General features: G+C 40.2%; 1 protein-coding gene across 1 annotated transcript in view; it reads left to right on the plus strand.

Moving 5' to 3' along the window:
• Positions 1-19,612, plus strand: part of esama (endothelial cell adhesion molecule a) — a 75,224-nt gene extending 55,612 nt beyond the window's left edge. The window contains exons 2-7 of the mRNA XM_032534536.1: positions 10,212-10,363; positions 12,242-12,443; positions 13,768-13,923; positions 14,274-14,396; positions 15,602-15,734; positions 18,437-19,612. Coding sequence (XP_032390427.1) covers positions 10,212-10,363; positions 12,242-12,443; positions 13,768-13,923; positions 14,274-14,396; positions 15,602-15,734; positions 18,437-18,974 — 1,304 coding nt within the window. The 3' untranslated portion in view covers positions 18,975-19,612. The remainder of the gene's footprint in view (positions 1-10,211; positions 10,364-12,241; positions 12,444-13,767; positions 13,924-14,273; positions 14,397-15,601; positions 15,735-18,436) is intronic.
• Positions 19,613-24,357: the final 4,745 nt, after the last annotated feature.

Below are 24,357 nucleotides of genomic sequence, written 5' to 3' on the forward strand. Positions count from 1 at the left end.
GTAAATCCAGACAGCTAGCTGGACTCTCTGTCCATTCTGAGTTTTCTGTTACATGACTAATGCTAAATTTACACGTGGGCAGCTATTTTCATAAATGGACATTTAACCTCTCCGTTTTTAAAAGTAACATCGTGCACAACTGTCAGTTTTCAGAAAAGTGTTAGTTTACACATACCCGTGCATATACCTGTCAATGCCATCAGGAGCATGCCAAACCTGTAGGTGGCAGTGTGACGAGAAGCCCAAGCCCACGTTAGCCAATCACAATTCCGCAAAATAGCAACAACAATAACAAATCACTTTCTCTCTCGTCTCTTCTTCACTTCCTCGGCTGCCAAAACCTCCGTTTGTCTCAGTTTACGTGCAAACGTGCAAAGAAAGATTAAAAAAATCTCCACCCTGGCCGTAAGATTTAGAAAGTCTCGTTTTTAGAGGCGAATTCTCCGTTTGCAAAGGGGACAAACAAAGAGAAATGTCTCTGGTTTTCAAAATAACCACGTACACGGTTATTTTAAAAACCAGAGACATTTCTCAGGGACTAAAACTACTTTTGAAGGTACACATGTTCCGTCAAAACAAGTTCCTTCCTGAGACTATTTTGCAGCGGTTCCATCCAGCTGTGTGGACTAGCCAGACCCTCCTCCTCAGCGCTCTAGAGGAAGGTCTGGCAAAGTGACACTAGGGACTTTAGTCTTAAACGTGCAATACAAAATGGTCAAGATTCAACAGCATTACTATTTTTTTTAATCATAAACCAAAGTTTACATTCCCATGAATGTGTCCACTGTTGAAACCTCCTGTTCTATTTATGCTCCTAATAGTCACCTCGACCATTACAGTAACAGTTACACAGCTGTTATAAGACTTAGTTTAAACTCACTTTTTTTAAGTAAGGTTCAAATCAAAATTATGCTTGGTTTGATTAATGTAGGGCTATGGTTCAAATATGTTATAATAATGATTAAGTCTATTTTGTGAGCAGTTATACTAAGAACTATTGAGGATAGAAATTAGGGGTTAGAGAAAAAATCTATACAGCACAGTATTGCAATATTTTCAGTGGCAATACTGTATCGATAAACAGGTGCCAAGTATGGATCTTTTATTATATATGTGTTCGTCATTTTGCAGAAACAAAATTTAAATGAGATGAAAAAACAGAGAAATGAATATTTTTAGATAAAACAGATGTTGACAAAGTTTACTTTTGGGGACATTATTTGAAATTGGGGAAAAATTAAATCTTGTAAAAAAAGGTTATAAATTGCAATATATTGCACAATATTTCATTATGTTTAAAATTGCAATAATATGGTATTGTGGCATAAGTATCGTGATGATATTGTATTGGCAGGCGTCTGGTGATTCCCACCTTCTTAGAAATGGTAGTAGAAAACCATTTCACACCGGAAAAGAAACTATATCTGATATTTTTGCAAAACAAACCGATCCAGATAGTAGCTTTGTGTTACAGCCCTCACATAGCACCCACGTGACCTCATGTTACATTTAGTTTACATATAAAAACGTAGTTACAGACGTCACTTGCCATTTTTGCCAAGACAAATGTACAGTACACGCACACCTGACCCCCGTGACCCTTCCAAGGAAGGAAGTAGAGCCGCAGTTTACTGACGAGGCAAACAAGTACACTAATCTGTCAGTGAGAAATAATTCTCACAATGCTGCTTGAAAGCTTCTGTAACACCTCCGGGTTGTCAGCTTCTTGGAGTACGAGCAAACATGAAACAGGTTTACGCAGACAGCCATCAAACTATTAACATCGCGGCGTGCCTTTTATTTGATCCAGCTCCTGTTTGTATTTCCTCCCACTTTGATGATCTGGTGATCAGATCTGGTGAAATGATAGGCCCGTCACGTGAGCTGGTTCAGTAGTTTATCTCCATGAGAGAGCAAGGCATCACTTCTCCGCCCAGCCTCCAGGGACAGGACTCACTCATCCTCCATGGGGCCGTCTTGGCAACACTGAACTAATTCTCCCTGCTGATCATCTAGATTGTAACATCTCTTCCTCGTCTCTTGGCCTCTTATCGCTCTTCTTCTCATCCTGTCCTCTCTTTCTTAAATCAAGCTGTTCTAGAGTAAGATTTTTTTAATGAACAGATGTATTTGGCATTATGTAGAGAGAACACGTCTTACCTATGACATTCTCCCTTCTCCCTCTCGCTTTAGCAGTTTACTTAAAGTGGCTGATATCGCTGTGAGAGGAAACGACCGACCCACTCCACCCATCTTTTTAGCATGAAAGACGCTCGTCGAGGTCACCTTCATCAAAGTCTGCTCGGCTACTGCTTTATCTACAGCGAGGCCTGTGGAAGTAAACAGGCTCAATCTCAAGAGTTTCCTGTAATTACAAGATTTCCACATACAGAAACACACACACACACACACACACACACACACACACACACAAAACTATGTTCATCAATGGAAAGAACTAGTTCTGTTGTGCCTCCATAGAACTCCTAGGAGGGCCAACCAACTCATGTGTACAATATACACTTAGCTCTGAAGCTCATGCTTCTATTACCCGTACCCATGAATTAGATAAAAACCTTTTTTTTCAACACTGATATGTTGCCTGGAGTCCTATCCATACATTCGCACCGAGTCCATAACTACTGTGCTTTTTTTTTTCCAACACTGATGCATGACTATCGTGGGGCCGTGTTCTCCAAAGAAACAGCTTGATTTTACTGTCGCTGACAATAGCAATGCAACCGCCTCTGACAGTACATTACCAGCCCACCACATTGTTTTAACACCAGGAAATACTTTACCCTGAGGAGGGACATTGTCAGGCCTATTTTAGGGGTGCTTTACCTACCGTAAAAAGTTCCTAAGCCCCCCTAAATAATACTAATGATTTTTTTTCAGTGCACTCTGTATCACTAACTACAGTGAATCAATCCTCCTCCACCACTCATCTGTGTGTTGGTATGAAGTGTGTCTGTTTTAATGAGATTTAGCTACTGAAGAGAGCCAAGCGGCGTTACAACAAAGCAGAAATCCAAAGATTCTGCAACTGTATGAAGTATCTCATTATCACTTACCGTATTCCCAATCATATATAGATGCAACAAATGATACAAAATAGCCGAAAACTTGAACGTAGACACAGAGTCAAAGAGTCGTTGTGCTATCAAGATGATGCACCGTCTTGTTGTATTGGTGTGAACTGGCAGAGAGCTATCCACAGCTCTTCATTCATTGCCAATAATTTAGCCTATCTCTATAGTACTCTAAAACAATATCAGTCCCCCATAGAATTTTGTCACTGAAAACTAAATGTCATAGGGTCCCTGTTAATGCAATTGTACCGGTGTATCCTTCAATTCATTGAGCAGATGGATATTCAGAGATATTTTAGCAAAGAGAAAGAGAAGCAGGAGATTGGCAGGGCAATTGATTCGGAGGGAGCCAGCGTGATTGAGGTTAGCAGTGGTCTGTAGGTCTAAAGAAATATTGGGTGTTTTGTTTTCTTCTAACAATGAGCAGGTCTAGGCACTCAGGCATTGCCCAAACTAAATTATTTAATTCATTATATATGCTAGTTATATTCAGACCAACTTAACTTTCTGCATTTATTGGCTGTGATAAATAAAATAAATATGCAGTCATTGCATAAACGTAGGCTAGGCTAAACATGACCATATGCCGACAGATACATGTGAAAATAAAATAAAAGCAATCCTACATACAGTACATACATACAGTAATTCTTACTCCAAATCTTTTATTCCCTTTGCCATCAGGTTAATATAGTTAGACAGTAGCCACTTTAAATAGGATCCTTATTAATAGCTTTAGGTTATACTGGATTGAACCAATTCACAGCGCAGTTACAGTAATTAGTGTAATTAAATATCATTGTTTGGTGTGTGTGTGTGTGTGTGTGTGTGTGTGTGTGTGTGTGTGTGTGTGTGTGTGTGTGTGTCATGTGTCATTTCCTGGCTTGTCACACTGAATTGTTTTGGATACATTTTCCCCAACAGCTTTCATAAATTAGAATACTGGAGACCTACTGTAGTACATACATCGAATACTGCGACTATTGTTGTAACTTTTAATTTATCCTCTTCTAACTTATTTTTCTTATTCAGATTTTTATTTATTTATTATTATGTCAGTACATATCGTTAGCCAAGTTGATGTTTACACAGTCTTTTGTTAATTTGTTTAAACCGATAAGCACCTGTGTACATATATGCATATTATATCAGGGGTTGGGTACTTTTTTTATAAAGCGTGGACAACTCTGCTTTAAAACCTACTGTTTCCAAATATCCACTTCCATACTGTAAGTCCTGGTACAAGTGCACACTTCTGAAGGCAGAAGGTTGAATAACAGCCACCTAACCATGAAACACCTTGTTAAATCCGACTTAGTGAAATTCCTCCATTATCTTTCAGTGAGACCATCCAGACCTCATTACTCCCTTCATTCTCTCCCATCTGCCCTGCCATCAGTCACCATGGAATATTTAAAGCCAATCGTCATGAAGCCTGCGGAGTGCATTTCGGAGCTGCCACACTGGGAAAGATTAAGCCTCCTTGACCAAATTAAGAGTGAAGAGTTAATGTTAGGAGGATGATTTGTGCGGCCTTGTTCATCTCTCTATTTTATCCCTCCACTTTCTATCTCTCCATACATTCATTCGTCTTCTTCTCTGGGTGGGGTGCACTCACATCGGAATCAGGGAGGATTTCTGTCAGGAAATCTTTTTAAAGCAGCACTTGGCAAGATTTGTTTGGAGAAAAACACACCCGTATGATCAGGCTAAATCATGAAGAGAGGCCCATCTACACTAATGAGGAGCTGAAGATTTGGCCCATTTTCCAAAATGAAATGTTGGTGTCTGGGTGATCCCTGCTGGGAAGTCTTGTTTGTACACTACAGGTCACAAATTGCAGATTTAGAACAAAATGCCCCATTTTCTTTTCCACAATAGCGAGTAAGCACCAAATCCATGCAAAGCTGGACTCGTCAGCAACAACTGAACATCTTAAAGGGATTGTTTGGATATTTTTAAGTGGGTTTGTATGAGGTACTTCTCCATACTCAGTGCATTAACCACAGTAGATGGTGGTCTGCACGGGGCGTTTGGATAAACAGGTATCTTTGTAGGATCAGGACTTAAAGGGATAGTCGGGATTTATTTGAAGTGTGCGTTACCTTGCTGTCAAACAGCCCTATCTGACGTTGAACTGAAGCCGTTATCTCTGCTCTCTTCAAAGCTACCAGACTCCTTTGACAAAAAACGTAATTTTACCCTGCAGAGTTCCTGGTCCACCATTAGGTAGTTAGTTTGTGTTATTGTGTGGCTTTGGTAAATCCAAACTAACCCTTTTAAACACAATAGTCACACCATAACCCAATCAAACTAACCGATGGAGGCAGCGGTGGACCAGCAACTCCCGTGTTCCGCGAGGTAAAATTACGTTTTTTGTCAAAGGAGTCTGGTGGCTTTGAAGAGAGCAGAGATAACGGCTTCATTTCCACGTCAGAAAGGGCTGTTTGACAGCAAGGTAACGCACACTTCAAATAAATCCCAACTATCCCTTTAAGTCCTGAGCCTACAAAGACACCTGAAAGATGTTTTTTACGAAATATGCCTTTTTGAAGCTTATTTGCTTTTTTCGTGCCAAGATTTAGATGAAAATATTGATCCCACTCTTTCTGTTTGTCAGATATGAAGTAACAGTCAGGAGACAGTTAGCTTAGCACAAAGACTGGGAGCAGGTCAAGATATAGTTGCCACATAACCCCCATAAAATCACAACTTGTCATTTTTACAAGTTGTTTTTTAGTTAGTATGGATTACACTAACAAGACATGGCATGTCAGTGAGCTTTAGATGTGTACTAGCAATGGACAGAGCCAGGGTAACTATTTCCCCCTGCTTCATGCTTCATGCTAAGCTCAGCTAATAGGTGCTGGCTCTAGATTCATATTTAGCATACAGTTACACTAACATGTCAAACTCTAAATGTAATAAGTATTGCATTCATTCTAATTACACAAGTCAAACCCCTGTTGCATTAATAATACAAGTCTATGATTGTGTTGTGTTGTCTTTCTTATAATCGTCCTTGTCCCAGAGATTGTCATTTTATGTTGGTGCGTCCATTCCTCCATCCTTTCTCGTCCGAGACTTCTTGCAGCAACTCAGTGGAGTCTGTTACAGGCGTACTGCAATCATCAGAGAGCTGCTTCACCTTGACTCATTGCATTAATGCTTTAGCCTCTTTCTGTCATCTCAGCATGTGCACTGATCCTAGCATCCATCCATCAGTCAACATCTCTCCAGACAAGAGGTCTGCTTCTCACTGCTACAGCAAGTCTTCTTTGGGTCTGAAGATCAAGTGACACAATGAATCTCTTCGCCATCTCTTGGCTTTCCTTTCTTTTCCGTTTTAGCTCCTTTCCTAAATCCATTGTTTGTGTTTTTTCTGTTTCCTCACCTCTGTCGATATCGTAACTCACTTTTTGCTTCATTGGCATGCCTCTTATTAAAAACAAAGTTCCCAAAGGAGTTTAGCCTACAAATTCTCTGTCTCTTCACGGACACGTATCGGCTCCATCTGTCTCCACAGTGACAGAGAAACCGATACCTACACCTACTCTCTGCTGAGATCCCTTTACCTGGTGCATTGTTGCAGTTCTAATTTCAGCGGTGCCAAGAAAGCATCAAAGGGTGTTCATTACATCCTTTTAAAATTGAGTCTTACAGCTCGATCGTTTTTAACACCAGGGATAAACCGTGACTGTAATCTTATTTCCAAAGCAAAAGTTTTTGTCTGGAATCACACATCTTGTCAAAGTGGCATTTAAATGAAACATGACTTTTGTGATCTATATGCACATATACTATTCAGACAGCTATAAAATATATTTTTATGTTAACAATGTATCAAATGGCATTATGAAACTAATGATAATGTGAGTGGTGGCTCCCCTCAGTCTTATGTAGCTTTATAATGAGTTTCAGCGCATTGTTTAGCTGTCAAGCTGCAACTTTACTGTGTTGGTACATGCTTAGCGCTTTAATAGCGGCAGCAGGCAGCTGCTTTCAGTGAAAATAAGCTTGAAAAAACACTGTACACTACCTGGAGCATTTAGCAGCTAGCAAGACAGATATTTTCCTCAGGAGTTGGTGGGGACCAAAACAGAGCTACAAGAATAAATATCGGTCATTGATTCATCAGATGGACACAAACGTGACTCTGAATGAGCGACAATGTTCCTAAGTAATCAAGTAATCCACAAAATTGTTTGAGTGTTGATCGACTAAGTAGACTACTTTAATCGAGGACAGCCCAAGTATAAAGCAACAGTTGGCCAAAATTTCACCATATCAACTTACGTGATAGTTTCCACAGCCCATAAGTTCAAATGCACTTATTGGAGGTTTAAATATGAAAAGAAATGCCTAAACCAAATTGTTTCATCTGTAACAGAGCCAAAAATAAAAACTCAAAACAACAGAAGCTTAACACAATTTGACTATATTGCACCACACCACATCAATCTGTCTTTCTCTCCATAGCTGAACGCAGGTTCACCGTGTTCCATACTACCACCCTGATCAGCAAGCGCAAGTAGGACACTTCTTTCACTTGCATTGTGACTTTAAAGCAGTGCCAGGGAACTTTGCGAGTTGGTGGCCCCAAACAGCAGCAAGCAGGCAACTATTTGAATACTGAGGACTTCAATACCCAGAAGTCATGCACCATGACATTAGTGGACCACATTTCTTCTTTGTAGTATCTAGCTGGTGGACATAGAGTAAAGAAGTTCAGCTATGGCTGATGAGTCTGAATGGAACACTGCTTCACACTTTAGGATTGGACTTACAAGCACTTACATTTGATTGCATCACTTCCTGTGCATGGAGAAATATTCTTGTTAGTGACAATTGTGGCACCCAAACACCAATTAGGGTGAGTAAGATAGAATGTCTTTCTACATTCCCTGCTGCAGTACAGTGAGGACAGTTATTACAGTATGCATGGTGCATGTGGCTGAGTGCCGTGTAGTGGAAAAAGAGTGTTTCTGCATGTGAGTGGATGTCATTAGTTTGATACCAATCTGTTTTCATTAGCATTCACACGCAGTTCACGTCACTCACACACAACAGCACACACAGAAATCCCATACATTTTTAAAATATGTGCCACATTTCGCCAATGCCTGCTTTCTGAGGAACACACACATACACACTGAGAGCTGGCAGCTCTGTGAGACTGATCAGAATTGACTCAAGTACACATCCTCTCAATGTTGGAATCATTAAAAGGAATTTTTGAGGAGAAAAGTCTGGAAGAAAAAAGAAGAAAAAATCCTGCCCAGAGGAGAGGGTGGAAGGTTAGAGATGAGAGAAAGAGAAGACTAGGGGAGAGGGTGTGTGTGTGTGTGTGTGTGCGCGCGCTCGTCACCTTCTTCTTCTTTATGTTATCTCTGTCCAATTATCTGTGTTATGGTTGGGATGGACAGAGAATTAAAAGGCAGATATACACTTTGTTGTTATTCACAACATGATTCAAAGCAAAATAATGTCTTACAAAATGAGGGAATGGCATCCACTTGCGACAATGTCAACACCCTTAATTACTGTAAGCTGAAAGATTTTTTTTTGAATTAAACCATAAAACCACATGGATCTTAACTCAAACCCTATCTCAGTCAAATATATGCTTAAATACTTGAATTAATGTAGGTAATGTCCCTGACAGGTGACAGATTAAATATGAAACAGTTGGTATCTACCTATAAAAGGATTTTCAACAGGAAAACACAACTATAAACATGCAGACAATGCATACCAAATAAGTTTCTGTGAGTAGCAGATGTCATTTGGCTCTCTGCTTCCCCTCTCTGGCCAGACGTGTATGTTACATGTTACGCTGACAATAAGCCCCTGATTAGTTTATTTCATCTTTATTCATTCGTCTTCTTGCTGTTCCTACTTAGCAGCTTTAGGTGGATTCTCACAATTACGCATTCTATTCCTTAGGCTTATAGTTGGACCTTGAGATAATGAATGCAGTAATCAACTAAACATATTATTAGACATATTATAAGAGATACTTGTGCTTTGCAATAAAGACATGAATCTGAGTGAAACACATTATTTCATATATGTTTCCCTTGTGATGAACCACAAATTTACTAGTGAGAAATATAGCATCAAGAAGATCATACCAATATTACTCTGCAGGCAATTATATGTTTGAGAGACATCTAACAGCCGCCTTTACGTAAACCTGACGTCTAGGGAATTATCTAATATAAAATGGTTGTCCTTCATTATGTTGTGTGCTAGCATGCCTTCTGAGAAATGACTACACTGAAGGTCATTTCTACTGTGCCTGCAATGTTTTTTTCCCAGGGGATCTCTGCACTTCTGCAGCCTTTTGTTTAGTTTTTTTTTGCTCTCGTATCAGCGTCACATGAAGTCCCATATAAATCCCTGAGATCCAATCTTTTTAGAGATGTAGCATGCAGCTTGACAGATTGATTTCTTGCAGTGGCCTGAAACGGAGCTTGTGTCAGTTGTTCCGTGTTTCTGCTGCTCAGTAGCCTGATGACAAACATGAGATGTGTATTGTAGAGTTTTGAAGACGTCACCTGCATGGATATTCTCCCAGCTGTGGTTGGTAGGAACAGCATATGGAATGATTTTTATGATGACAGATAGACTTGTTTTCATATGTTCCTTCTGAAGTCATGATAATTTTTTTTTTCCCATCAGCATATTTTAATGTTTTATATGTTCTGACCGCATAAACTTTCCTTTGTCTCGTGACATTCATGCAGGATGCTTAGTAGGACATTGTGTTTAGACATGGATGTTGTTATTATCATTTATGGTATGTCAAATCCCCTCCACAGTCCATGTTTATTCATTGTCATCAATAATGTGGGATCATATTGACTTGTGCTTGTGACATTTTTACATGACATATGAAGTGTTCAGTTTTATTGAAAGCCTTTAGCTCAATGAGTAATGCCATAATGTGGAATTAAGAACATGTTTTCCACTGTGTCTGCTTTGCAAGTAAACTTTTCTATGCTGTTATGAATATGGATTCATTCATCTTACAATGCGTGTGGATGGAAACCTGGTTTGTTTTGCGGATGGCTCACACTGACAATTTTCCTTGCTCTTCCCTTCCCCTCCATCCAGGCATATGGGCTCAGATCCAGATGCCCCAACCCAGTGTGGATGTGATCAAGGGCCAGATGGTGGTGCTGAGGGCCTCGTACAACACAGCACTAGGCAGTGACCCCAGTACCAACACCATCCTCTGGAACTTTGTCTCTAACAACACCCAGCTGGTAAGGAAGTGAATGGGAGACCCTACAAGCTGTCAAATGTGGAAAACAGCTCCATATCCAATATACTGCAGTCTCTACAGCCCAGCAGGGACATCTTTTACTTTGCCTTCTGGGCATCTAATATCTGGGATTACAGTTATAACGGACGTTTGCCTGTTCTTATGTGTCTTATGCCTTTAATCTGGCAAAGCCCCTCCTTTTGTAAACCCTAAGAAATTAATCCAAGACAAAAAAGGCTTAACGCTTACAAACACTGTGGTTTTTCTTTAACGCTTTAATACACCGTACTGTAGGTTTTCTGCGTAAGGACATTTAGATGAATGTGTTTTTAAAAAAATGAGATTATTTATGAAATCTTTGCTGCGATAAAACATGAAAAAAAGCAGAGGGGTTTTGTGTAACAAGCCCATCTTACTTAACCCTGTATTGTTTTTGGAACATTATCTAGAGACCTGGCCGTGGCTCAGCTTACATATCTGCCTCGGTCAGATGACTGGGCTGTACAGATGGACGGCCCAAAAGAGGATCACAATCAAAAAGGAAAACAGGGGAATAGAGAACTCAAAGAGCTGGAAAAGAAACAGTTGATTAAAAGTGAGGCTTTTATTTCCATGTGCCTGTACAGCCATCCAGTGTCTCACTCTGCTTCACTGTCATTTGTAGCCAAAAAAGATGAATCAAAAGAACACACTCACTACCTTCAAAGCCAAACCTAGAGGCCACAGTCTCTGTAGAGAGTTGTATGTGTGTGGTAGGCACAGCCATCCCCATGGGACGCTGTCTAGCAGCTCATTTGAGGTCATCACTGTGACAAACTAACTAAGCTGAACATTATAAAAAAAAAAGAAGTTCAGTCCTGTGTTTTCCAAACTAAAACATTTTCTGATTCTTCTGATTCTACAGGAGGAGATCATACATGAATTAGGCTTTTCGTAGTCTTGCATTGCCAACTTGTTTTGGTGGAACATTTGCACCTCGCAAAAGAAAACTCCACATCCAATATTAAATGAAGTTAACTGTTGACACAATACAGTAAGTTGAGCTATTTAAATTAGCTGATACATGGTTAAACCTCATTGTCTCTTACCAGTGTATCTCCGTGTGTATTTCGTCCACAACAATCCCACCAATCAGTCCCAAAACGTCCCAGTTGTAAACATATTCTTTGTGAATCTTTACAATCATGCCTTGATGCACCATCCACAATTTCTTTAAAATTTCAACCTCATTTCTAGCTCTAAATTGGTTGTCGTTTCCTGAAATTAGGGGAGAAACATCCAGTGGAACATCCAGCGCTGCTCGAATTTGTAACAAAACCTCACTGCATTTTAATGTTTGACTCAAATGTTTGTTCCCATTTTCTCTGCAGACATATATTGTATGGAATGTGCTAAATTTCTGGTGTTAGCTACAGTACATTATAGTTAAGCCCTCTTTGAAAAATGATGCTGCTCGTAACTGTTGCAGTGTGGACTACGGTAACAATTCAAATTCGGAAATTTTAACCAGTTTGGATTTATCTTCTGCCTGAACAGTTCATGTCTTGTGTTCCAGCACCACAAGGGTTAGGTTGATGGAAATGGGTCTCAAATGTGCAGTACGTGATTCTATAAGACAATTTTATCAGTGGAGTACAATTTGTTTGCCATGTTTACTCTGTAATGCATTCAACCAAAATAATCCCAGGAAAATTGGCCAGGAGATATTAGGATTAAAAAAGCCTTCTTCATTCGACCCAGGATGACCGCCAAGTGTAATCATATTAACATGGAGGTCAACAAAACTGGTTCCTCTGTCAGTATATGGGCTTCCCAAACTGTGTGCGCTTTTATTTCCTGTTCTCTACGTCTGACATGTGCTCTCTGTTCTCTGGTCCAGATCATTGCCTACACCAAAGGCTCCATGAGCGTGGGCAGCTCCCAGTTTAAGGGCCGCGTTGGTTTTCACGCCAGCATGCCCTCCAACGACGTGTCGCTGTACATCAACAACACGCTGGAGTCGGACTCAGGACGCTACCTCTGCCAGGTCATCATTCCTGATAATTCTGGCCTCACTGCTGAGCTCAGTCTGGACGTGAAGGGTAAGAACCACAGAAATGTGTTTATATCAGGGATGGGCTGTCAGAAATCTGAGATAAAGGAACCCAAGAGCACAACTCACTGGACAAAAGGTAGAAGCAAAATGTCTTTTACTAGAAGCAACATCCAGACAGGCAAAAGTACAACAAGTCAAAAACTGTGTACAGATCAACAAACTAGACGGTATAAAGCTAGGGCAGAAGCATTGACACAATCTGACAGAGGGCTTGTGGAAATGACTTATTGATTTACAAGGGAGCTAATCAGTGATGTAGTCTAATGCACTGTAGTGGGTATACTGTACTGTACATATATATATCAAAGTGTGGGGTCTGGGTCTTCTCCCTAAAGACTTAATTTCCTGCATTCTTCTGACACACTTTTATGCACCAATTTATGGTGAGAATACCTTTATTAATACTATGAGACGGAAAAAACAGTGATGAGGAACACAAAAGTGAGGATCCTGGCGTTCGTGTAGGCAGAGCATTTGGGCAAGGTCGCAACGCAAACACTACGCTCAGCGTGTCAATGAAAGATGAGAAAAGTCTCTCTGCGTGTTCTGCAGATTTAGTTTAGTTTACTTGACTCCATATTTGTGAACACAAATATCGAAGTGAAAGTTCTGTCACAAAACTATGTTGTTGCATGTCATTGCACATTTTTAAGGGGGTATTTGGAAATCCTGGAGATTTCTTAGTAGGTATAATGCGCATACCTGCATATCACGCAGTCTACACCTCTGGACCTAATGAGTGAATGGGGAATGGCGGAGTGGGGAGGATGAGCAGGTGCATGGGAGATGGAAGTGGCAGGTTCTGAATGACAGCAGAGTTGGACACAGGCATAATTAAACAAACAGGAGGACTTCAAAATTCTAAACCATGACATGGGCAATGTATTGATATTATATGGACATCGATATATGAGGCTAGATATCGTCTTAAATGTTGGATATCGTAATATGACGTGAAGTGTCTCCTTTTCCTGGTTTTAAAGGCTGCATTACAGTAAAGTGATGTAATTTCCAAAACTTCCCAGACTGTTCTAGCTGTTCTATTATTTACCTTTACCCACTTAGTCATTATATCCACATAACTGGTGATCATTAATAGAAAAAGTCATTGTGCAAATAGTTTGTGAAAGCACTTATCATACCCTTAAATATTGCCGCCGCAATATGGACATTGATGTGTTTGGGATCAAAAATATTGTAAATTGGATTTTTTTCCCATATGTGCCAGCTCTGATTTATATGTGTCTTACATTGAAAACTCAACTAAGAAAGTAAACATAAATAACCATTTTGTACCCGTCTGGTGTCAGTCCCGCCTGCGGTTCCTAAGTGCTCTCTGTCAGGGAAGCCGGTGCTGAAGGGAAACGTGACTCTGAGCTGCTCATCCAGCGCTGGGAAGCCCATCCCTCTGTACAAGTGGATGAAAACCAGTCCCACCTCGGAGGTCTTCTTCTCACCCATGCTCAGTGAGTGGAGTCAGCACACTAACTCATTATTATTACAATAATTATTCACCTGAAAGTAGGATTTATCTTGGGGAGTGGGTTGTCTTTCATATTTTTTGAGGCGGACAAATCTACCTCTTCTAAATATTGGGGGGGACATATCCCCTGCATCCCCCCTTGAAATCTACACCTATGATCTGAAGAGTACACGTCTGAATAAAAACATAAAGCATATTCATAATGTCTAAAGTCTTATGTGTCAAAGGAAAGGATGCCTCTGCAGTCTGATTTTGTGCTGTCATGTGTGTGCTTGTATGTACACAACCACACATACGTAACCCATGGAACCATGTGTATGCATGCTGTTTTAGATGAGAAGACGGGCACTCTGAAGCTGAACAACCTGAGCAGTAACATGTCAGGGAAGTACGTGTGCAAGGCCAGCAACTCGGCCGGAGCCGAGAGCTGCTTCATCAACCTGGAGATCGTCACCTGTACGTATAGCACCCAGGAAACGGTCTTGTGTTTGAAAGCAATACTTGAGTAAAAGTACAAGTTTCTCAACAGAAAATGACTTTGGTAGAAGTTAAAGTCACCTTTTAGAACATCACTTGAGTGAAAGTCTAAGCATCTGTCAGTTACTGTGCTCAAAGGTCACATGTGCTTATAAGCCTAACTGGTCCCCTAATACTGTATCTGGAGTCTCTTTTATATAGACCTTAGTGGTCCCCTAATACTGTATCTGAAGTCTCTTTTATATAGACCTTAGTGGTCCCTAATACTGTATCTGAAGTCTCTTTTATATAGACCTTAGTAGTCCCCTAATACTGTATCTGAAGTCTCTTTTATATAGACCTTACTGGTCCCCTAATACTGTATCTGAAGTCTCTTTTGTATAGGCCTTAGTGGTCCCCTAATACTGTATCTGAAGTCTCTTTTCCAAAATTCAGCCCTGGTCCAGAATTAAAGCCACTACAGCCAGTCCCACGATGAGCTTTCCTTAGGACGTGCCATTTTTGTGTCTGTAGCTATTAAGGAGGAGGGATTTAATATCATATTTTATGTTTTTATATTTTATTTTTATTTTTATTTATATTTTAATATCATATTTTATGATATTAAATATACTGTATTAAGTATCAGAAGTAGAAGAAAAAAAAAACTTTGATTATGAACTTTATTGTTGCTTCCTTACAGTAAAGAATGACGTTCCCGGTTGCCACGCCTTCTTTAACATCAAAGTCTGAACAGAGAGAAAAACACACAATTTTCAATTTTTTTGTGAGGAAGAATCTTTCACTCCAACGTAGACAACATTTCAAGCAAGTAACGAAGAAGCTTAGGGTAAATGTAGTGGAGGAAAAGTATCCATTTTATTCAGGAAAATTAGTGGCGTAAAAGTGGACGTTTCCAGAAATATAAATAACAAAGTAAAGTACAGATACCTGAAAATTCCACTTAAGTACAGTAACAAAGTATTTGTTACATTACAACATTGCAAACAAGATATAATACAAGTTGGGATCAGACCTTTTTGTGGTTAACTTAGTGTTTGCATACTTACAATGCAACATTTTCCTTAAACACTCATTTGAGACATTTGTTTAGTAGAAAAAACAACATTCCCAAAACAGTATGTATGCTATGTAGACATATGTGCTTTGGTGACATATGATTACTGTGTGTCCCCTGATTCTAGCCACTAATGTGGGGATGATTGCTGGCGCCACGGTGGGCTCAGTGGTTGCCTTCATCTTCCTCCTGCTCATCTGCTTCCTTTTCCTGATGAAGAGGCGGAGAGACAACGAGGACGACATGGCCAACGAAATCAAGTGAGTTCATGTGGCTTCCCTTTACACCTTCATCATTGGCCACGCATACTTTACACCAGGGATCTTCAACAGGGGGTCCTCAGAGTCGATGATCCTTAGTCGAGTCAAGGATGGTATCTCATTATGTCACATACAAACAAGCACACTTTATTCCTTATTCGTCACATACACGCTGTACAATGCAGTGGAATTCTATTACGGCATTTAACCCATCCTACGTATTAGGAGCAGTGGACAGCTATACATACAGCATTTGGGAAGACACCCAGGGGGGTCTCCAAATAATCTGGTAACATTTTTTCAAAGTTATTTCAAAAATGTAAAAGTCTTAACATGAATCCAACATATTATTAGCAAATATAAATCCCCACTGCTTACCTTACTGGCCTATAGGTAAGGTAGTCCCTATGGCCATCCACAGATACAGTTTATCCTAATTCCACATGCATGCTTAACATTAAAACATTATTTATAATAGCATGCCAACAATTAATAGCTTAGTTTTCAAAACAAAAAAGGTATGTATAAAGGCTTTACTAATTGTTGGCCCAGTTTGAGATGCAACTTTTTTTAAGATTATTTTTTGTGCATTTTAGGCCTTTTATTTAAAAAAGAGACAGATGAAGACATGAAAGGGGAGAGAAAGTGGGAATGATATGCAGCAAAGGGCCACAGGCTGGAGTCGAACCCCGGCCCGCTGCATCGAGGAGTAAACCTCAATAACTGAGCTAACTGGGCGCCCAATGTGCAACTTTATTTATACAATATTTATAATAGGGGGTCCCTGCTCCGCCTCTCTTACTTAAGGGGTCCCTGGCTTAAAAGAAACGTTGAAGACCCCCGCTTTACACAATATTTTATAATTACAAATACATTTTTCACAATTGAATGTTGCAAAACAGTAAGTAAGTATATAAAGTATGTAAAGTAGAGTTTATTTATATAGATTAATTAATAATTAAAAATCACAAAGTGCTTTACAATGAAGTGAAATACAATAAATGAAAGACATGAGAATGCAAAGGAAAACATAGGTACATGAAATCAGCCATTACAACCCTTGTCTATCTAAAATAACAAAGTCTTCAACTGCTTTTTTAAAAGAATCAGAACAGAATTTGAACAAGATAAAGAGAGGGGCCTGGGCACCATTGCCTGAAAACGATCGATTCCCTCCCCCATGCTTTCTCAGAATCTTATTTGTTTATATCTTAACAAAGGTGACTAAAAGAAATCTTTTCTCTGGTGGCTGCCATTCTTCTTACAGCAATTATAAAGCAGGTAGTGCTAACATAAAATGACACTTCCTGATTGTTTGCTCTGGTTGCAACCTGTACCAAAGACAAGCCAAAGAGTAATATTTGAAAGAAGAATTAATGCAAGGGACTCTAAATACATCCCTGCAAATGATTACTTTTGCAAATGATTACTTTTTTTTTTCTATGAAATATCATTTCCCAGTCCAAGATGATGCCTTGAAGAAGGAGGAAAAATAGTTGCTCGTTAATTGCTTTTTTTTTAAACGGTTTCAGGTGGAAGAATCATAATTTAATCTTTCAAATGTTACCTAGTGTCGCTTTAAGTTCCTGTGTGTGCTGTAAAGTAGTTTTGGCCAAATGAAGCCTCCTGAACGCATCATGAACGATTTATTTTAGTTTCTGAGCCCGCTACATGGCGCTCTCGGTTCAATAAAAAAGGCTCAAGGAATGACAATTCAGTGTGCTTTTAACCCTTTGTTGAACAGAGAGCGCCATCCAGTGGGCTTAGAAAATAAAGAAAATGCTTCATGAAGCTTTAGGAGGCTTCATTAAAGGTCCAGTGTGTAACGTGTTTAGTTGTTCATTATCACTTTATCATTATCGGTGTTGCCCATTCACAAACTTCTCCTTTTTCATGAATGTTTACCACCACCATCAATTCCAAGTATTTCTATTGACTTGACATTTTACCTTTGGATTTGCATGAACTGGGGTAGACGCTCCATATTATTGCGCCATCTTGAAATACGTTAGCCGGTAAGGGACATACAGGACGTTCTGCTCTGCCTTTTTAGCTGTCACATGATAAACTCACAGGTGCTGCCAATGCTGCTAATGAGTATCGTCGCCTATGGCCCTGGCAAGTTAATGAAGGAAACATGGGAAATCCAAATTTCAGGAGCAGGAGTCTTCTTCTTAGCCCAGAAAAAGAAAAAATATATTGAAAAGAGCAAGATACCGGCTTTTTGAAGCGTTAAGGCTACCGTAGCTGTAATACGTACTTTGAACGGCATGGCGCAAGAGAGTTGATTGATATATGACAACGCTAGATGGGAGGAATTCCTACACACTGGCCCTTTAAGATTAGATTAGGTTTGATAGACTTTATTGATCCAAAATTGGGAAATTGCAGTGCTACAGCAGCAAAATATCAGACAGCACACATACAGAATATACAACAAATAATAATCAGGATAGAATACAAGAAATGTAAGTATTTGAGTCCTGGCCGCAGATACAGGACTTTGAGGCTTAGAAGGACTCGCTTTGGCAGAGGTTTTGTTTCTTCTACCATAGCACTGCTGCATGTGCATGAAACAGACTATGAAAACAAATCTGGGACATGTCACATAGATAGATAGATAGATAGATAGATGTATTTTTTAAAATAAAAATTTAAAAGTTGCTCATCACTAGTTGATCGTGTGTCCTGTCTTCATCTAGGGAAGACGCTCAGGCTCCCAAGCATGTTTCCTGGGCTAAGGGTGGCCTGGGTTCAGATACCATCTCCAAGAATGGCACCCTGTCCTCCATCGCCTCCAGCCCCCATCATAAAGAACCCTCCCACCACCACCACAACCACCACCACCTGCAGCAGTACCCGCAACGCCCCCCTTCAGACACCGCCTCCATCATCACCGCCACGGGCAGCATGGCCGGCTACCGCCCGTCCCGCCACCAGGGAGCCTCCACCCCCACCCACTACAGCTACAACAATAACACCACCCTGCCCCGTGGCCAGGCCGTCCCCTCCGAGGCCGGGACCGATGGGAGCTCCCTGCCCAGACCGGAGCGCAACGCCCAGCTGCCCCAGGCCCAGCTGCCACCCCATGCTGCCTACAGTCAGCCACAGATGCAGCTCCAGGCGGCTCCCTCCCCGCCACCGCTGCCCACCTCCACCGTCACAGCCTCCAATATCACCCGCATGGGAGGGGTGCCAATCATGGTGCCTGCACAGAACCAAGCCGGATCTTTGGTCTAACACCCGCTGCCTGTGCTGACAAAACAGTGCTGTTGACAAAAACGGTGGAACACTGTCCCTTAACACTCTCTGTGGTTTTGATTTTTAAAGGGAACACGTTAACTACTATTTAGCAAAGAATTGCAGTAGATGAAAAGGTCAAACTCACTTATTGACGCTTTGCTTTAGCGCTAAGAAGCTTGATTATTGCAGACTGTTTACTTGCTTTAAGTCTTTTATATTCTGTATGCACTGTATACATTGCAAACTATGTATAGATATGGTTTTCATACATTTGTCCAGTATCCTCTTTTGTACTTAATCATTGCATTTCTAATATTTTATTTTGTTATTTTCAAATGTAGCTTTTTAAATGTCATGTTATATATTGTTTCTTCCTGCCACACTAGTTCCACAGAGTGAGCAACGTATGGATCATCATGCGTGTGCGATTCTCACGGATGAATATACAGATGAAATAAGAAGAGGGTTACGCAGGTATGCGCTACTTCGTCCACCATCTTTACTCAAAAACTACTCAAAGGAGCAATTATTAAGACCAAAAATAGGTTAAAGCACAAAATATCAGTACTGTTTAGAGGAGAGAAGTGAAGTTAGTGAGTACTGGGTGTAATATATAAAGATCTATGTCTCATTAATTAATCTTTTTTCAGAGCAAGACGAGAGAAAGATAAGATAGCATTTTAAATATGATAAAGTTTGACATTGAAAAGTATCCTAATCCTTTTTTTTGGCTTTACTTCTATCATTGGTTCAGCTTATAAAATGCTCTTAGACTCAGTTCTTTAAACACAGATTAGCAAAAGCTTCTTATAATATTGAGCACTATTCAGAACTACAGTACGGTGATTTTGCTAGTACACAAGTCCACACTTGTTTTAATTTCAACTTGCCTGCAGAAGAGAAATTGTAAATACAATATTTATTTTATGATACATGTGCGACATGCATAGCATAGTGTTGGCCACAGCCTGAATGGAACATAAAAGACAGGTTGTATGGTTGCCTGCAACACTGAAGCCTGAACCAAAGATATACAGTATGTAATGCTTCATTATTTCAACATGCTTTCTTTATATGTTGTAGTTTATTTTATAGCGTAGGTCAGTGGAAGAAGAATCTGTTTATATCAATATAAAAGGGAGGAATTTTGATTCACAAAAGGCTTTTTTTAGACAAACCTTTCCCATTGGATTGACATTGCCAAGTCATGTCAACTGGAAGCTGTTATGAGTTAACACTAACATGAAGGTGGTTTTAAGACTCTTGAAGGTGCCTAGTAAGTGATCTGCTACCATTTCCTATCATTAGAGGATGGGGACGACTCACTATTCATCCTTAAAGTTGGCCGAGTACATAGTTGTAGATTTTGGGGGGATGCAGAGGATATGTCCTAGCCTGGTCCTACCAGACTCTGGTCCATTAGCCTGGTCCTACCAGACTCTGGTCTGTTAACTGGTCCTACCAGACTCTGGTCCATTAGCCTGGTCCTACCAGACTCTGGTCCATTAGCCTGGTCCTACCAGACTCTGATACATTAGCCTGGTCCTACCAGACTCTGGTCCATTAGCTTGGTCCTACCAGACTCTGGTCCATTAGCTCGGTCCTACCAGACTCTGGTCCATTAGCCTGGTCCTACCAGACTCTGGTCCGTTACCTGGTCTTACCAGACTCTGGTCCATTAGCCTGGTCCTACCAGACTCTGATACATTAGCCTGGTCCTACCAGACTCTGGTCCGTTAGCCTGGTCCTACCAGACTCTGATACATTAGCCTGGTCCTACCAGACGCTGGTCCATTAGCCTGGTCCTACCAGACTCTGATACATTAGCCTGGCCCTACCAGACTGTGATACATTAGCCTGGTCCTACCAGACCTGGTCGTAGCCTGGTCCTACCAGACTCTGATACGTTAGACCTGGTCCTACCAGACTCTGGTCATTAGCCGGTCTACCAGTTGGTAATTGCCTGGCTACCGACTCGGTCCATAGCTGGTCCTACCAGCTATGTCCTTAGCCTGGTTCTACAGACTCTGGTCCATTAGCCTGGTCCTACCAGACTCTGGTCCATTAGCCTGGTCCTACCAGACTCTGTCTGATATTAGCCTGGTCCTAGCAGACTCTGGTCATTAGCTGGTCTACCGAATCGATACATTAGTGGTCCTACCAGACTTGGTCCATTAGCCTGGTCTACCAGATTCTGGTATATCGCTGTCCTACCAGCACTGGTCCATTAGCCTATCCTACCAGACTCTGGTCCATTAGCCTGGTCCTACCAGATTCTGGTATATTAGCCTGTTCCTACCAGACTCTGGTACATTTCATTTGTACAGAGAGTCTGGCCTCTCTACATTGACGAGTGTTAACTTCCTTGAAGGCGGGTACTCTGTTGTAGTTTAAAACTATTGGATCTGCCCAGAGCCAATCTGAATCTGCCACAACCAATCACTAACGTTTGGTTGTGACGTTGGCTTAGCATCACTAGCATTAGCCTTAGCCAACTCCTTCACCACTAATGGAGCGAGCTGGAAAATTCAACTTTTCCCGAACCTTGTGGGGAGGAGGGCCACAACATAATGGCCACCACCAAAACACAGCAAAGATTGTTCTTGCTCGGGCTTTAACTTCTGGATATTCTTCTTCTGAATGGCTTCGCTTGTCTCTGTCGCCTTTACGGAACTACAACTCTAGCGCACAACCTCAACGTCATCGTTCTCAGCCACTCTATCTGTTTGCTGATTGGACCGGTTAAAATTTGACAGGTGAAAACCCAAGAATATACCGCAGACCTTATGTAGTACTGAAGGGAAATGAAAATTGAACAAAAGTGCGTAGGAAGGCGGAGCCAGGCTAGATATGTCCCCCCTAATATTTAGAAGAGGTACATTCAAATCAAAAAATTTGAAAGACTACCCACTCTCCAAAAGAGGTAAACAAAATAACCGTTCGTAGGGATCAAAACATTAACAGAAAACAAGAACTGTGTCTACTTTGCTACATTGGGGGGGGGTTAAAGAATACAACAGGAAGTGAAAAATAAAGATAGATTTTTGTGGATTTAAACTTTGCCGGTTTTGGCTTTAACAAGGTTTCATTCTCTATCAGATTTGTTGTTCAGATGTACAATATTCCTAAAAAAACATCCCCAAACAAACTGAAAGTTTTGAACAATCCAAAAGATAATAAATAATTTCTTATACATAAAAAAAACCATTTGCACCGAAAATTGTTACATAAAAATTCACCAGAATGCAGTAAATGTCTTATTTTATGGGGGACAACCCCTCGCCATTATTATGTGACACCCCCCCCATTCCCCTAAAAAGTTTAGACAAAACTTACACCCTTGGTGGAGTACATCTGCTACAGAATATATGTTGGCTGAAGCAAATAAGCACTGGATTTTTGGCTCAAAAGTTTCCATTAAAAAAGGAAATATCTGTGCATCTTTTTAATACACAATAATTCATGTATTACACTGCTGATATCTCCGTTCAGTTAGTGTGAATAAGAACAGCTGTAGCTCATGATAGAGTCTGACCATATTAACAATGTCAGCTTAGTTTTTTATATCCAAACATCTGTATTGCAGAGTCAGAATGTATCCAGATGGCTAATGATCTTAGCACATTTACACTGAATGGTTCAAGAACGTAACATGAACTGTGGTATCAAATACATGTTTTCCGAGTATATATTTAATCGTGGCTTTTTTTCTTTCTTACTCCGGCCACATTCAAGTCACACCAATGCCTGTTAAAATACCATTTGGATTTGGAAAAGAAAAGAAAAACAGATATATATGTATAACAAAAGCTGTACTGTCGTTACACTGGAGCATATTTTTGTGCACAGAATGTCAAAATAACGCAATTCCCGAATGAATCGTTTGGATTGGGATGATGTTGAAGAGAAGTCTGTTTCCAAATGCTTTCTGAACGTTGTTCTCTGTTTGACACATGCTTCACAGGGCAGTGGTCTCAAAATGTTGGCAGTTTAATTGAGGATTGTATTGTTTTTAATACATTGAAGCAAAATGAAAAGAGTGCACGTTGGAAGTTGTGATGGGACAACTACAGTGTTTTAACTTGTGAATGGGTCGTTTCAAAAGTGTATATTATGGACATTACAATGTATTCAAGAAAAGCCTTTATTTTTATACAGTGATGTATAAGAGCTAGAGAAGTGCTCCGTGTCAGTGAGTTATAAACCATGATGGATTGTATAACTGTGCTCATGTATGCAGTAGGCTTAAACTGTGGACATTGATGTGCAGTGGCACTCATCCTTCATATTTACGTTCATGGAAAACGCTTTGTATAACATTTTCAATTAAAAAACAAATGATCAGTTCTGTGTGTGTGTGTGTGTGTGTGTGTGTGTGTGTGTGTGTGTGTGTGTGTGTGTGTGTGTGTGTGTGTGTGTGTGTGTGTGTGTGGTGGTGTGTGTTTGTGTTGTGTTTGTGCGCGTGTGTGTGCGCGTGTGTGCGGTGCCGTTTCCACAAAGCTTCCAAAATGACCTTTTTTAAGATTTCAACTTTTCAAGCTTACAGCATACAGGTGCGCTGACTACATTCCAGTGGTGGAATGTAGCTAAGTAAGTACTAAAGTAAGTACTTAAGTACTAAAATATTAGGTATTTAAAATTATACTAAAGTACAAATGTTGAGGTACTTCTTTTCCCGCCACTTTTTACTTCCACTCGGCTACATTTCAGAGAGAAATATTATACTTTTTACTCCACTACATTTATCTGACATAAAGATTGCTGCACACAAAACAGATGTAGTTTATAAAATCTGATGTTTTATTATAAATGAAACTAGCCAACAATATAACAGCCTACAAGTCCAGCTGAGATGATGAGATCCATTGTTTGGATCCTTTACACTTTCTACAATGGGAGGGTATTTCTGCAATGAGTACTTTTATTTTTAATACTTTAAGTATGTTATATTGTTGGCTTGTTTACTTTATAATAAAACCTCAGATTTTATAAATTACAGTACATGTAGTGGGGAATGCAAAGAAAAGAAAAAGACCAGTTGTACTTAAGTATAGTACTTGAGTAAATGTAAGTAGTTACATTCCACCACTGGGATTCACCAACACACATAAATCAAAATCTTGGTCTGTTGTATCTTTTATAAAAGAACTGAATATCCACAACATCCAAGTGTGTTTGCAAGTTTCATATAAACTAGCAGGCATGACTTATTTACAAATTACATGTCTCTGGCTATAGCAACTACTTTTACAGTCAAACTTAGTGTTTGCTTCCTGTCAAACACAGAGTGATAGTGTGGCGCCAAGTTAATGACGCTAATATGTAAATGCTGAAATATACCCTATGCCTATGGTATTCATAGGACCTATGACCCCCCCCC

The sequence above is a fragment of the Etheostoma spectabile genome, chromosome 13 (assembly GCF_008692095.1).
Source record: "Etheostoma spectabile isolate EspeVRDwgs_2016 chromosome 13, UIUC_Espe_1.0, whole genome shotgun sequence".
Lineage (NCBI taxonomy): Eukaryota > Metazoa > Chordata > Actinopteri > Perciformes > Percidae > Etheostoma > Etheostoma spectabile.